This window comes from Botrytis sinoallii (assembly GCF_014898435.1).
Source record: "Botrytis sinoallii strain Bc 23 chromosome Unknown BSIN_037, whole genome shotgun sequence".
Classification (NCBI taxonomy): domain Eukaryota; kingdom Fungi; phylum Ascomycota; class Leotiomycetes; order Helotiales; family Sclerotiniaceae; genus Botrytis; species Botrytis sinoallii.
Genome location: NW_024066064.1, coordinates 1,372 through 15,372, shown reverse-complemented (window position 1 = coordinate 15,372; position 14,001 = coordinate 1,372). Strand labels below are relative to the sequence as shown.

General features: G+C 32.6%; 3 protein-coding genes across 3 annotated transcripts; 2 read left to right on the top strand and 1 right to left on the bottom strand.

Moving 5' to 3' along the window:
* Positions 1-94: 94 nt before the first annotated feature.
* EAF02_011853 (uncharacterized protein) lies at positions 95-1,552 on the bottom strand (the record flags this gene model as incomplete). Its single annotated transcript, XM_038907901.1, has 1 exon — positions 95-1,552. The coding sequence occupies one exon, from the start codon at positions 1,550-1,552 to the stop codon at positions 95-97; it is 1,458 nt and encodes a 485-aa protein (XP_038752246.1).
* A 2,141-nt stretch (positions 1,553-3,693) lies between these two features.
* Positions 3,694-5,394, top strand: EAF02_011852 (uncharacterized protein; the record flags this gene model as incomplete). Its single annotated transcript, XM_038907900.1, has 1 exon — positions 3,694-5,394. The coding sequence occupies one exon, from the start codon at positions 3,694-3,696 to the stop codon at positions 5,392-5,394; it is 1,701 nt and encodes a 566-aa protein (XP_038752245.1).
* Positions 5,395-6,462: 1,068 nt separating this feature from the next.
* Positions 6,463-7,701, top strand: EAF02_011851 (uncharacterized protein; the record flags this gene model as incomplete). Its single annotated transcript, XM_038907899.1, has 1 exon — positions 6,463-7,701. The coding sequence occupies one exon, from the start codon at positions 6,463-6,465 to the stop codon at positions 7,699-7,701; it is 1,239 nt and encodes a 412-aa protein (XP_038752244.1).
* Positions 7,702-14,001: the final 6,300 nt, after the last annotated feature.

The window sequence follows — 14,001 nt, the reverse complement described above, 5'->3', positions numbered from 1 at the left end:
TCTGAAGATATTGTAATGCCATGTCGGGACTTCCGCCAACTATGGCTGGGTCCTCTGTAAAGCCTTGAGAATAAGGTCTCTAGCCCACGATACCCTACATAAATCGCCATACTGCTCCTGCAACCGGGGTATTGCTATCGTCCTCCATGCTCCCGTTTACACTTTTAATCCATTCCTGTTCTAATGCCACCGCATCTGATTCTATTTGCGCCATGGCCTCCAACTCTAGAAGCATGCCACCCACCAAGGCCCTGAGACCGCCCACCACACTTGCCATTGTAGACTCCTTTTCTAACCTCCCGAGATCTTCCAGAGCATCTCGCCATCCTTCGAGTTTTCTATTTAGGACCAAGCATTCGTCTTTCCACGCCAGGTCTAATTCCTCAATGAACACTATTTCCTCCTCATCATCCAACATTTGATCGTGATCTCTATCCCTCAAAATCTCCTCACACCTGATAACCCACTTCTCGAATTTTCTCACCAGCCTTGCATATTTTCCTCCAGGCTCGCCTAGATTCCAAGCTTCGTTGAGCACTTCATCGAGTAGTTGTATCTTCTCTTCCAACCCCCACCCAGGAGTTCCTATATCTTGCAACTCTTTGAAAGCAGCAGCATTGATTCTTCCAGCTTCCTCTACCTCCAGGCGAACTAACTCATCGTGTCTCTTTACTACTGATTGGAACTTTGCCCCAAGCTTCTTCTTCGCACTCGCTTTCCATTGTCTGTTAACTAATTCTGCATCTCGATGCAACAAGTGCAATTGTAATAATTCATTCTGGAGCTTTGCGGTTTCCGCAGTGATCGCAATGTTCGCAGGAAGTTTGCTGGGAGTCGGAGCGGCGAGGAAGGACGCAGGATGCGGTTTAGAACCAACGTTCTTTGCGGGTGAAAAGTGCTGTTGGAGAGTAGAAAATGCAGGTTTGCGAATGGATGAATCTCCGTATAGGGATTGTGGACGTGCTCTCACTGGGGCATCTTGCGGTTGCGCTCTCTGCGAGGTTTGACTCGGCGGGCGAGATCTTTGTGACGTTTGACTGGGTGGGCGAGGTCTTTGTGATGTTTGACTGGGCGGACGGAGGACAGTGGAGGGATTGTTTAATATTGTCGATGAAGAGTTTGTACGTAGATGAGTCGGTCTTGTAGTAGCAGAAGTGATCGACGAGGTGCGTATGTGCCGATTTGTAGAAGTTAGAGGTGGTCTTGAACGATCTTTGACGGGTTCGGACGTCGCAGCAGATGAATTTCGAACAGACGTTGATCGAGCCTGACCACCCGTCGTAGGAGGTTTGGTCACATTTGCCCGGGTAGATGGGGGGCGTATAGAAGCATTGCTGGTACCAATGGAACTCGTAGTCGATGGCCGTGTAGATGTGGGAGTGCTCGATGCGGTTGATATGGTTGTTCTTCGTGGTTTGATGGGTAAACGACTGGGTGAAGCTAGGTTTTCGGGCGCTGCAACCACAGATGATTTGATATCGGGACGACTTAGATTAGTAATTCTCTCTGAAGGTTTACGAATTGATCTTGTCCTTGATGGTATTGTTGACATGATTTGTTTGTTATGTTTATGTAGGTATGAATTGGATATTCAATTATTTGTTAATCGTTTCTGTCAAACAATTGAATGTAACAATTGTGTTGCTCTGTTGACATGCTATTTAAATATTGACATCCTAGCGATATTTTTATTTATTGATACTCGAGTACAGCAAGGCCATGCAGAAAGCAATGCAGGATTGTATGGGGAACAGAATCACAGTTGAAGTTGCGGTAAGTTACGAAGTTACGAAGCTACGAGGTTGCTACGGGTAAATCAGCTATTGGCAAGTGGTGAGTGGTGAATAGGTAGTATGGAATAAGTACGAGTCAATTGTACTTGATTTGTATTACCCTTTGTATCTGATGATGTATATGTATATGTTGTATATGTTGTATATGTGTGATCCTGGAGCATCTTTAAGAGTTTATCAATCAGATAAAAGTATGTCGTGTCGTGTCGTGTCGTGTCGTGTCCTTGTGTTTCTGAGAAAAGACTCGCAGCGACTATCTAGGGTACGGGGATTCGTGGTACCTTACACCATTGATCGAGGTACATACATTATCGCAATCAATTATGCAGCTATTCAATCGTATAGAGTACAGCAAATCAATCGTCAACTCGACCAATTAACTCAGGTTGATCGATTGTACCGACGACGGGATCAAGTGAGCCAGACGAGCAATACATCCGAGGGAGGGAAGAATATGTAGCTACCTACCTAGGACTGAGAGAGGAATACGATATAATTGATAAAGACATGATATATTTGATACTTCATTTCTCTTTACGAGAACAGATTTAATTTCATGATTTATCGGGAGGACCATATCAGATGGGAGATATCTTGGAGTTCATGTTCACGTTCATGTTCATTCTCATACTCTTATCTATGAATTCAAAGTCTTGATGGTCCATTTACCCAAGCAATATCAACCTGATGATGATCTTCCGGGAAATATATTATATGTATATAGTATGAATGTATATACGTAGTATGTGTATAAAATGTGTATGTATAATACACATACTTGTAAGTATTTATATATATCTCTATACACATATATACATATCATCTACTTCGTAGATAGATAAACTTAACCTTCTCCTAAACCCATCTCTCCTCATGCATAGCAAAGCTACCTCACAATTTGATTCAGCCCCAATCTCTAATACGAGGTCTAGAAAGCATTAACGTAACCTTACACTCACTACCTATTCAAAGTACAACATCATATCACATCACATCGCATCACATCAATACCACGACAAGGTATACGCATACGTCAAAACCATCTTGTCAAGGTCCCTTGCTATCTCATCCTACTTATCTATCTATCTATCTACCCATCCATCTATCTATCCATCCATCTATCTGCCGGCATCTACGAAGATCATCATGACGATCATTCTCATACACACCTGAAGTTTCGGCTTTGGAAATCCCCCCGCCGTCTACGCACAAACTCTTGAAATTCTATGTATAGATTGAAAAGAAAAGAATGAAATGGAAAAGGAACCCCTCTTGACCTTCTCCCTCTTATCTCTATCCTCACGTCCCTACCTTCTGCCATAACAAAGCATAATGTATCAAATAGCATGGAATAAACTCAAAAACACCTCATCTGAAATTTAAGGTAGGTAGGTATTCACACTATCCTACATCCCATGCATGTATCGTTCATGATGGGATGAATTCAAAATAGATAAAATCCTGCTTCCCTTCCATGGCATCGGTCTTTTTCCCTCTTTTTTTTCAGTGTAGAACTCCTTCTAGAACTCCTCATCTGTTTCAATTTTCATCATCATCAATATCCAGATCCATGCGTTGTAGGACAAGTTCAATAAGAACTTTAGTCAAAACAAATGCATGAACTTATTGCAAGATATCTAGTCCATACATGCCCTTGCGAAGTTCCCTTTTCATCGTTCCGTCGTTTGACCATTTCAAGGGATCCCGGTTGGCGACTTGTTTTATATCGCACCCAAAGTACCAAAGAAAGTCGAATAACTGTGAATTTGTGTGCTTTCTGTCTCCCTTCATTTTTCTCTTATTGTTGCAATTCTGATGCAATTTATTACATTGAAGAATAATTGACACTTGAACAATCGCTGTTTTCTTACAAGAAGTCAAAGTCGAGACTTGAAACAAGATGGATACAGCAGTCAATTCGCCGTATCGAGAGCCCCTCTTGAAGTACACGAAGGCGCTTCCCAGTGCACCAATAGAATTGAAAGATTCTCAACAAGCAATCATGTCAAAAGCCTTGCCTTCTTTGCCAGCAAGAACGAGCTCTCTGCCAGAGAGGAAAGGCTCAAGAGCAATGTCAATTCCACGTCGAGCCGTAGGGAGTACTTCAATCGCGTCAAAAAAGTCTTCCATTGCGAGCATATCATCTTCAGGTTACTCTGATTCTGTCCTTTCTCGAACTTTGTCCGGCGGTAGCAACTTTACCAAAGATTCACTCAGCTATACTGAATCAGAGTTTCGAAAAACTCCCCCGATACCAGAGCAAGATGAACAGAATCAGATATCTCCAACGACACCAAGAAAGGATATGGGAAGCCCAAAATCTTTATCGAGTTGGAAATCTTCTCCAACACAAGAAATTTGGAGGAGAAGATCGTTGGTAACCCAGAAGGGAATTGAGTTTCCTGATTTGAAACTCTTAAAGAGTAACGGCTCAACGGCAAGTCCTCCTTCCAAAAACGGCAACTCAGCACTCGATCGTTCCTTGCCCAAACTGCCAAGTCAGGTTCTCCGATATAGAGAGCTTTCTGATCGAGAACGAGGTCTCATACCTGCTCGTGAAGCACCGCAAGCACCAGCAGTACCGCCGATGGGCGCAAAGATTTCGAAGCTGAAAGACGTCAGCAAACGAAAAGCCACAGATCAGTCTCATGAACTCAGTGGGCATGGCGACCTCAACACTGACCAGTCTGGAGATCTTGGAGAAGGGCATACGTCACAGTCGACAAATGCACCATACTCGCCTCATGGAGGTCTGCAAACACCAGAATATTTAAGATCGGATGAAGATCAAAGTCAACCATCTACACCACAAGTATTTTCACCGACTACACCACCCAGCGATCTATCATCCGCAACCCAAGTACCAATAAAGTCGGATGCTAGTCACGCACACGATATTTCCGTTGCAACAGCGAGCGTCCGATTAACTTCACAACAATCTCCACTCGTGCCCAATCTTCTTCACGGCAACCACTCTCGGAGTCCCTCTGAGACTTTAACCATCACATCTCCCCTGGATGTCGTCCGGTCACCGCAACCCCAAAAGCCACATGCCACCAAAACTATCCTTACACCTCAGCCCTCACCTCCAGCTGAATCGGCAACCTTCTCACCATCTATTACGTCCACGACTCCAACTGTCACGACAGACCCACATTCCCGTCAGACTTCTCGAACAACTACCTCTCGTGCAACGTCTCTCTCTTACTCTTATTTCCCTTTGTCACCTTCCTCACTCCCCGCTCCTGGAACAATTCTACCAGCTCCTCCCATTACATCACAACACATTGACTGCTTTCAAAGTCACAGATTTATGCGACGGTCACGAAATAATTTATGTCCACTCCAATGCCAAACTTGCTCGAAAGGAGACTATGAACAACAATGGAAATGTACATGGTGCTGTTTAAGGGTGTGTTCTGACTGCATGGCTGTTTTGGCAACAGTACGAAAAGACCTGGGAGCTTTCTTGAAATTGATTGGAAAGGATACGCCAAATGAATCTGATGGCAAGACGGTAATAGTCGAGAAAGATATCGGTGAGAGAAGTGGAAATGTGAACCAGGAGAACGAGAATCGCCAAGTGGGTGTTGAAGCGTGAGAGAACTTGACGGTCATAACATGGGTTATATACATCTTTGCTGCGGAGTTTTTAAGGTAAAAATATCATGGGATTTCAAGATCAAAGGCGGTCATTATGCATCAATTTCATTTGTTTCATTGTGCGTAGTAATCGCAACGGTCCGTTTGGATGTATCCTCGGAACTGATCTTGCATATCCACAAGCAATTTGATGGGTGATCGCAGGTATAGCAAGAAGTCGAGCTTCTATTGGGATAAATGGGACTAGCTTTTGTTTATATGACTAGTCATTGATGAATGTATATAGTATATTAGTGATACTCAGCGGAAATTATCTTGTTATTGTACATCGGATCGATCAAGGTATGATGTGTTAGGATCAAGTCGAAGTGCATAGTCAAAGTGCATAGACAATCTGACCTTCTACTTGTATTTTGATCAAATGATATCCAATCGCCAAAAGAGTGGCTTGAACCGCTCAAGAGCCCTCGGATAGGGCCGGTTTTACTTGTATATCGTGAGTTATTATGCCCGGGGACAATAAGATGCCTGCTAGCCTACGGTTGTGATCCCGGTTCTTCTCCTTGGGTTGATTGGCCCATTGATGATTGTAAGGAGTGATCCAGAGATGACAACAGATGAGAAATATATCTCACGTTAATGTTCTTTTCCCCTTAATCAACATCAGCATCGAAGTCTCTAGCGAGCTTTCAGGAGCCTTATCTTATCTACAGGGCTAGACCAAGCTAGCAAAACCTTAAATGACTCATTTTGACTAACGTTGCTACTCGCCCATTTTTGATGAGTTGGAGCCCACTTTACTCGATTGGGACAATCCTACGTCCATATGTTTGATGGTTTGAAATCCATCAAATAATTGTCGGTGTCGCATCCAAAGAGTTCAAGTATATAACAGTAAGTCCTCATTCCTAATCTTCTCGAGAATTCACACTAGATCGTCAATTGTCTACAACACCACAAACACTTTACGTTACCTGTTTACTACGTCAAATCGCTTGTCTCCCTACCTCCCACGACTTTCATGCTTCCAAGCGAAACATCCATATACACAGTACGCCATTATAACATGTCTTCTTCTATCTTGGATCTTTATACTCGACCTGAAGGGGTACATGTCATTCCAAAAGAATCTCTCGATCTACGACCGGATTCAGAGATCGATTATGATCTTTTACACCCTAAGCCAATTTCAAGTGAAAAGAACATTTGGTTTTTCTGGCATAGTGGTTTTTCCAACATGCATCATTATACTCAACGAAATGTTCGCGCCTGGTACCGGAGGTTTTCAAAACAAGGTTGGACTGTCCGTGTAATCGATCGACAGCCATCTTCACCTCTAAACGTCGCGAACTTTTTGGACATTAGCGATCTGGGTACCTTCCCTGGTGCTTTCATAGACGGTGCTATTGGAGGCGACCACAGCCCTCAACACACATCCGATCTGGTCCGATTTCCCCTCCTCCTAAAGTATGGTGGTGTGTACGCGGATGTGGGAATGATGCAAATCGGTGATCTAGATCGTATGTGGCGGGAGACCATTGATAACGATGCTTCGCCATTTGAGCTTTTGTCGTATAATGCAGGTACGATTGATGAGCGCTGTCTCACGAATTACTTCTTAGCTTCGAAAAAAAACAACCCCATGCTTGAAAGGTCACACAAGTTATTACTGGCTTTGTGGGCTGCAGATGGCGGCAAGACGAGCACAGAGGGAATGCATTCTAGTCCCTTGCTGAAAGGAGTCCAATTGATGGGGGGTTCGTTCACTATTGAGGAGGATGGAAAAACCATTTCGGCTGAAGACTGTAGCAAGCTATTGACAGATTACATCATTCAAGGACAAGTAATGACGATGGTACTGGGACTAGTTGATGAGAATGACAACTGGAATGGACCAAGATATTCTGCTGAGCATGTTTATGCCATCGAATACATGGAAGGCTCGCAGCTTATCAACGAGTTCACGGCTTGGAATGGACAAATGGCATTTGATTTAATGTCACTTCCAATTCCTCGTAATGGGGAAACAGAGAATCCGGAGCAAAGACAGGCAAGAGAGATTGTCGAAGCTTGTTTGAAAAGGAGTTTTGGCTTCAAACTCGCTCATGGTCTTATTATACGGGTACTTGGTGAGACGTTGGGATCGCTGTGGAGAAAGCATGATGGATCAGATGTAGTACCGGGAACGTATGCAGATTGGTTGAGACATGGCATGATATATTGGACGCAAGATGAGCTTCCACCGAGAATGGATTTTCAGATCATGGAGCCAATCAAAAGAGGGTCTTTACTAGCAAACAATTGATCATTTACATGAACACAACACAACACAAAAGTTCATGGATGAACATAATGTAAATATAGATTGAAAGTAGTATTATGATTATATTAGCTTCGCTATCCCTTTGAAACTTACTATTAATGAATAGACTAATCTTAATAATTAGAGTATAATAATCGAAGTAGTGATTATATCAGTGATTATACTAATGATTATATTAATAACTATACTAATAATAATAATAATGACTATATTATTTAAATTATTAGATTGAGAATATTATATATTATATTAAAAACTAAATGAAGCTTAATAATAAACTATCGACTACTATATCAGAGAGAATTAAATTTATTAATATTAGAATATTGTTTGTTTATAAATAAAATTGTTATTAAAGGTAGTTGATTTCTTAATTATTTATAAGCGCTATTAGTTGTCGGGGTAGTAGTAGTAATATTTATTAATATTTATCAAGTCAGTATCCCCTCAGGCGCGTTAAATGGGCTCCGAAAGTGGTTTGTGCGATATATCTTGAATAATGAAGTTTTATTGAATAGAATAGTTATTTTAATGGTTTTTCAGTTATACTATTTAAAATATAAAATCTTGATTTCCATTTTCCATTTTTTTTAATTTAAATTTTTTTTAGAGATTGAAAATTAGTATATATTATTATATTTGAAATTTTTAAAAAAAAATGATATTGATTGATTTTTATATTAAAGATTGAATTTGAATATTGAATTAGATCATGGAATTCTGATGATCTGATTGGTTGATATGCCTCTGTTAAGCGGCGGAGCTTATTTAACGCATCTAAGGGGATAAAGCTAACCCTAAAAAATCTTTGAGAGATACAGGAAAATGTTAACTATAGATTTATTTAATATCTTAAAAAGCAATTTATATATACAAAGATTAAAATCTATTGGAATGAATTTTTTTCTATTAATTAAAATATAACTAATAATATTGAAAATTTCGAACAGCTAGATATGATTTTTAAAAATAAATAAATATTAAGTTCTAAAAATGTATATTGATATAAAAAAGGGTTTTTATAATATCTTTAATTATTATTTAAATTCAATAAAAAAAAGTAGAATTTTATTGAAAAGAAAAAGAAAAATAAAAGTAAGAAAAAACAAATACTCTTAATAAAAATACATTGTAATATAAAATCAAGTAATTCTAAAAAGTTCAATTAGTATTAGTAATTATAATATCAAAAATAGAAGATTACAAAAGTCTTTTATTATTAATAAAAAAGGAAGTAAAATTGATTGTTTAAGTAATTTCCCAAATTGAATTAGTGATTTTTGATATAATATTAAATACTTAAGAAGGGTCTTTTAATGATTATGGAAATATTTGAAAAAATACTATAATATTTGAATCTTTTATAGTATTATATAAGATCTTTGTATTCTATATATATAGACAGAATAAAGTATAAAATCTTTTTTAACAAATCTAGTTTAAGAGAAAGTTTTATTATATAAACAAGACTCTATCTATTATATATATCTAAAAAGTAAATTATTATTTATTCTATTAAAATTGTTTTATTTGATTGCAAAGTTTTCTGATAATAATATCTATTTTATGAATAATAAATTCTAAATAAATTTACAAATATTAAGATTAACAAGCTTATTAAAAATCTTATCTTTCTCAATACTTATATATTCAAAAAATTAATAAATTATGATATTCAAGATCTATATGATATCTTAATGGATATCGATATTCAATTAAAAGGAGATGAATATATTATTATACTAGCTGTCGGGGAAAAAGAATTTTCAGACTACAGATCCACAGAATTTCTTTTTCTTTTTGATTATTATAATAATTTTGAAACCCTACGAATTCATAGACTTCGAATTCATTTTTGTCAATAGCTAGTAATAATACTAATAATATCAGTAACCCCATTAATAATAAATCTAATTTGTTATTTTTATATGATATAATATATATGAGGGCCAGCCCTCAAGCTCTCGATATTTGCTATGCTCGACTTAAGTTTATATATAAAATATATATTATTATTATTATCTTTTTAGTTTTCTTTTTCTTTTCCCTAGATTTATTAGATTTATTAGATTTATTAGATTTGTGAAATTTATTAGATTTATTTGATTTGTTAGATTTGTTAGATTTGAATTCGGGTTTCAATTTATATTTTAATTTAGATTCTAATATTGAAAAATGCTTGAAGCAATTATAATTTAGATATTTATATTTTTACTTATAAATGTACTTCCCTTTATTTCCAAATACGTTTTCAAATATATGTTTTATCTCAGTTGATTGGTTTATTAATATTATAAGATATACTCTGAAACCAATTGAAATATTCGAAGATCCTTAATTGCTTTCCTTTTTCCATTATTTTTCGAGTTTTGAATTTTAAAAAGTAAGCTTTTAATTGATCTTTGTAATTATTTTTTTGTTTAGAATACAGTTTTATTATTAATTATCTGTTTTTTAATAGTTTAATGAAACCGATATCTTTATTCAATATTTATATTGAAAAAATATCCTTATATATAATGAACTTACTTATTCCCGAAATAAAATAATAAACAAATATAACTGAATATGATAATCTTCTAATCATTAGATTTGCAATCCTATTGTATTATATATATATAATAATATCTCTTTTAATTGAAATAATAATTTCTTATTCTTTTCTCTTATTTTGTATTATATTACAATCAGTATTATTTGATTTAAAACTAGTTTAATATTTGTTTTTGATTTTATCATAATATACTTTTGATTTAAATCTTTTATCAATATCATAATAAATATTATAATCTTATATAAATTATCACAGATACAGGCGCATCGCATGGTCTTAGCATAGCTATATAGACCGAATCGATTATGAATTTACTACTACTATATAAATTAATTAAATTTTGCTTTTTGAATACTATTATATTGATTTCTTTAGAAACTAAAATATTGTTTTTTATAATTATTTTAGTTTTAAATTTATCTATAAAATATGATTTATATTTAAAGTATACTGTAATTAACTTATTATTATAGATTGTAAAGAGTATAAAGATTTTAATAATACATTCTATCAATTAAATTTATTCAGCTTTTATACCCTCTATTTTTATCAGCTTTGTATAAATATATATTTACAGATTCTATATAAATTAAGAAATCGATCCTTTTTCATTATTATTATTTATAAATTTATATTCAAATAAATTTTGATAAAATCTATATTTATGTTGAATTGTATATTAACTATTATAAGAAGATATCAGTCTCAAAATCTATATCCTATATCTACATATTCTTTAATATCTATAATTACATTACTAAATATTATCTGGTTTATACTAGGCTTCTTTTATATTTTTATTATTTAATAATTACTAATGAATTCTCATTATAAATTGTATATTCATATTATAAATATTTCATTAATTTATTTTAAAACTGAAATTTTTTTTATAAAATTTACAATTTATTGGTTATATCAATTAATTTATAAATGATATTGGTATTATAAAATAATTTATAGATTTATTAATGCAACTGGTTCATATTCCCTAAATTCGAAAATCTTGTGAATAAAAAGAATACCTATATTCAAATTATATTCATTATTATTGTTTGCTTAATATTGTAATTATAATTATTCTTTATAATTATATCACAAAGTATAATAATTATTCTTCTATAAAAAACTAATTTCTATTTCATAATTTTAATTATCATAATTTCGAAAAGTAATTTATTTATTATTATTAAAAAGACTTTTTATCTTCATTAATATAAGTATAATGATTACTATTATAATCAATTATTGTTTAATCTCTTAGATTTGTATATTTAATATTATTAATCTTATTATTTATAATCAGTTTATATAGTTTGTTTAAGATACTCTCTATATAATCTATTATCTTCAATACAATCACAATCTTTTCTCTATATTGTTTATATGATTTTCAATATTATTGTCACTCAGAAGCCCCTTAACCAATATATTCATTGTTTTAATTAATATAGATTTAATATAAAAGAATTTATACCCTTAATACTTATTATTATTATCTTTTTTTAAATTGATTTTTATTACAATTATTATTACAATTATTTTTACTAAATTCCTCTATTGATTTTTATTTTTAGAAATCAATTAGAATTACTATAATTTAGAAAACTAACTTTAAAGTTTTAAGTTATTTAAGAAATTCTAAGAATTACATTTCTAATTAGAAGGATTTAATATAAAGCTGAAAATGAGAAATAAATTGATTCTAAAAAAATAGAAACTAATTTGTATTCAAAACCAGATTAGATATCTTTATATTCTATAAGTACTAGATTAACAAAATTTTTATATAATATAACTTATTTTATAGATTTTCTATTCTATATCTGTTTTTTTAAAAGATTTCTGTATTAATATCTCTAAATATATCATAAATTGTTTCTTTGGTATTTTATATAATAAATATATACTTTTATATCTATAAACTTTTATAGTAAATTAGATATATATTATTTCTTATAAATAATTAGAATTTTTTTTCAATAATTATTGTATTACTATTTATTGAGATTGTATATTTCAAATAGAAAGAAAACATATAAACATCTATAATATTATAATTTTCCTATAATAATCATATTAATATTTTATAGCTCTAATTCTAAAGAAATAAAACAACTAATCTCTTTAGGTTTTAATAAAGATTAAGAATAAATTATAATAAATTTCTTGGATTCAATAATATCCCAGGTAATATATATATTTATATTTATGATATACTATCATCAAAATTTATATCAATTATTCAATATAAAGAATATGATTTGATAGATAAAAGGATATTCCATTATATAATTAATTATCATTATTATCGTCTTCTCTAAATAATCCTTTATATCAAACCTCCTATATTCATCACAAAATAATAATAATACATTTATATCAAAAACATATTATTTCTATTTCCTGATTCTAATTATAATCTATAAACTACATACTATTTATCTTCGATATAATTATCTTCAAAAAAATTATTCTAATAATAAAAGAATATATAGAATTTAAAAACAAAATATTATATAATCTATCTCTTCATCTTATTCTAATTGCACACGGCATACCATATTACAATAGAATATATACAAAAGCTACCCTTACAGGATAAAGCAGCTTTCAAACAAATACTATATAGAAGATCGGAAAGCACACAATGAAAGCACTCAGAGAATCGAAGACAAAGGCGCAAATGCATTAGCCATCGCTTGGGAGGCTACTAAGGGTATTGAGATCTTATCCCTAGGAAAAGAGGATCATATAATTAGAAGATCATCCCGCAGTTAGCCCAACCGTAATGCCCCTGGGAGGCTTGCCTATACGGCCCGGTTGAAAATTACTAATAATAATAATAATAATAATAATAATAATCTTATTCTAATTCTAATGAACTAAATAATTCAATAGAGTATATAATTATTATAAAGAAAATATAAAAAATAAATAAATTTTATGATAGACTTTCAAAAGATTTTGAATTTCAATTATGCAAATGAATATTAAAAAGCGAATCTTGCTTTTTTTTTAATAAGGATTTATTTATTTATTTTTTAATCTTCTTAATGATATTCGAATTCGATGTTACGATAATAATAGTAAAAAGTAAATAAAAGAATATAATAAAAAGGTTTTTTCAAAGAAACTATCAATTTGTGTTAAAACTATCTTTGATATTAATCTGAAAGAATAGATTTATTAATATACTCGTAAATTATATATAATATTGTTATATATTTATAAGTAATAAATCTAATATTAATTTCGTTTTTGATACCTAGGTATATAACTTAATATTCTTAAAGAGGTTCCTAATAATCTTATATAGCCCTATAAAAATGATCCTACAGAATTAAAAATTTGGATAAAAAAGCAGATAGTTATAAAACTTATATAATAAATTCTTAATTTCTAAATCTAGAATAAAAAAATTAGATATTCGAAAGTTTTCAATTATATTTACCAATAAGTAGTTATAATACAATATTTCACTTTGATTTTATTTAAATAAAGAGCAAAATAATTAACTACTTAATATCGAATTGGGATTTATCTTCGATTAATAAACATAAAATATTAAATTCTAAAGCTATTTGATATTAAAACTAAGACTATACTATTTAAAGATATTAACTATATAGATTATATGAGCCTATACTATCGGTATATGGTCTATACGCCATAGTTTTTACATAATTATAAAGCTTTTTAATAATAATATATTTAAAGCAAATTCT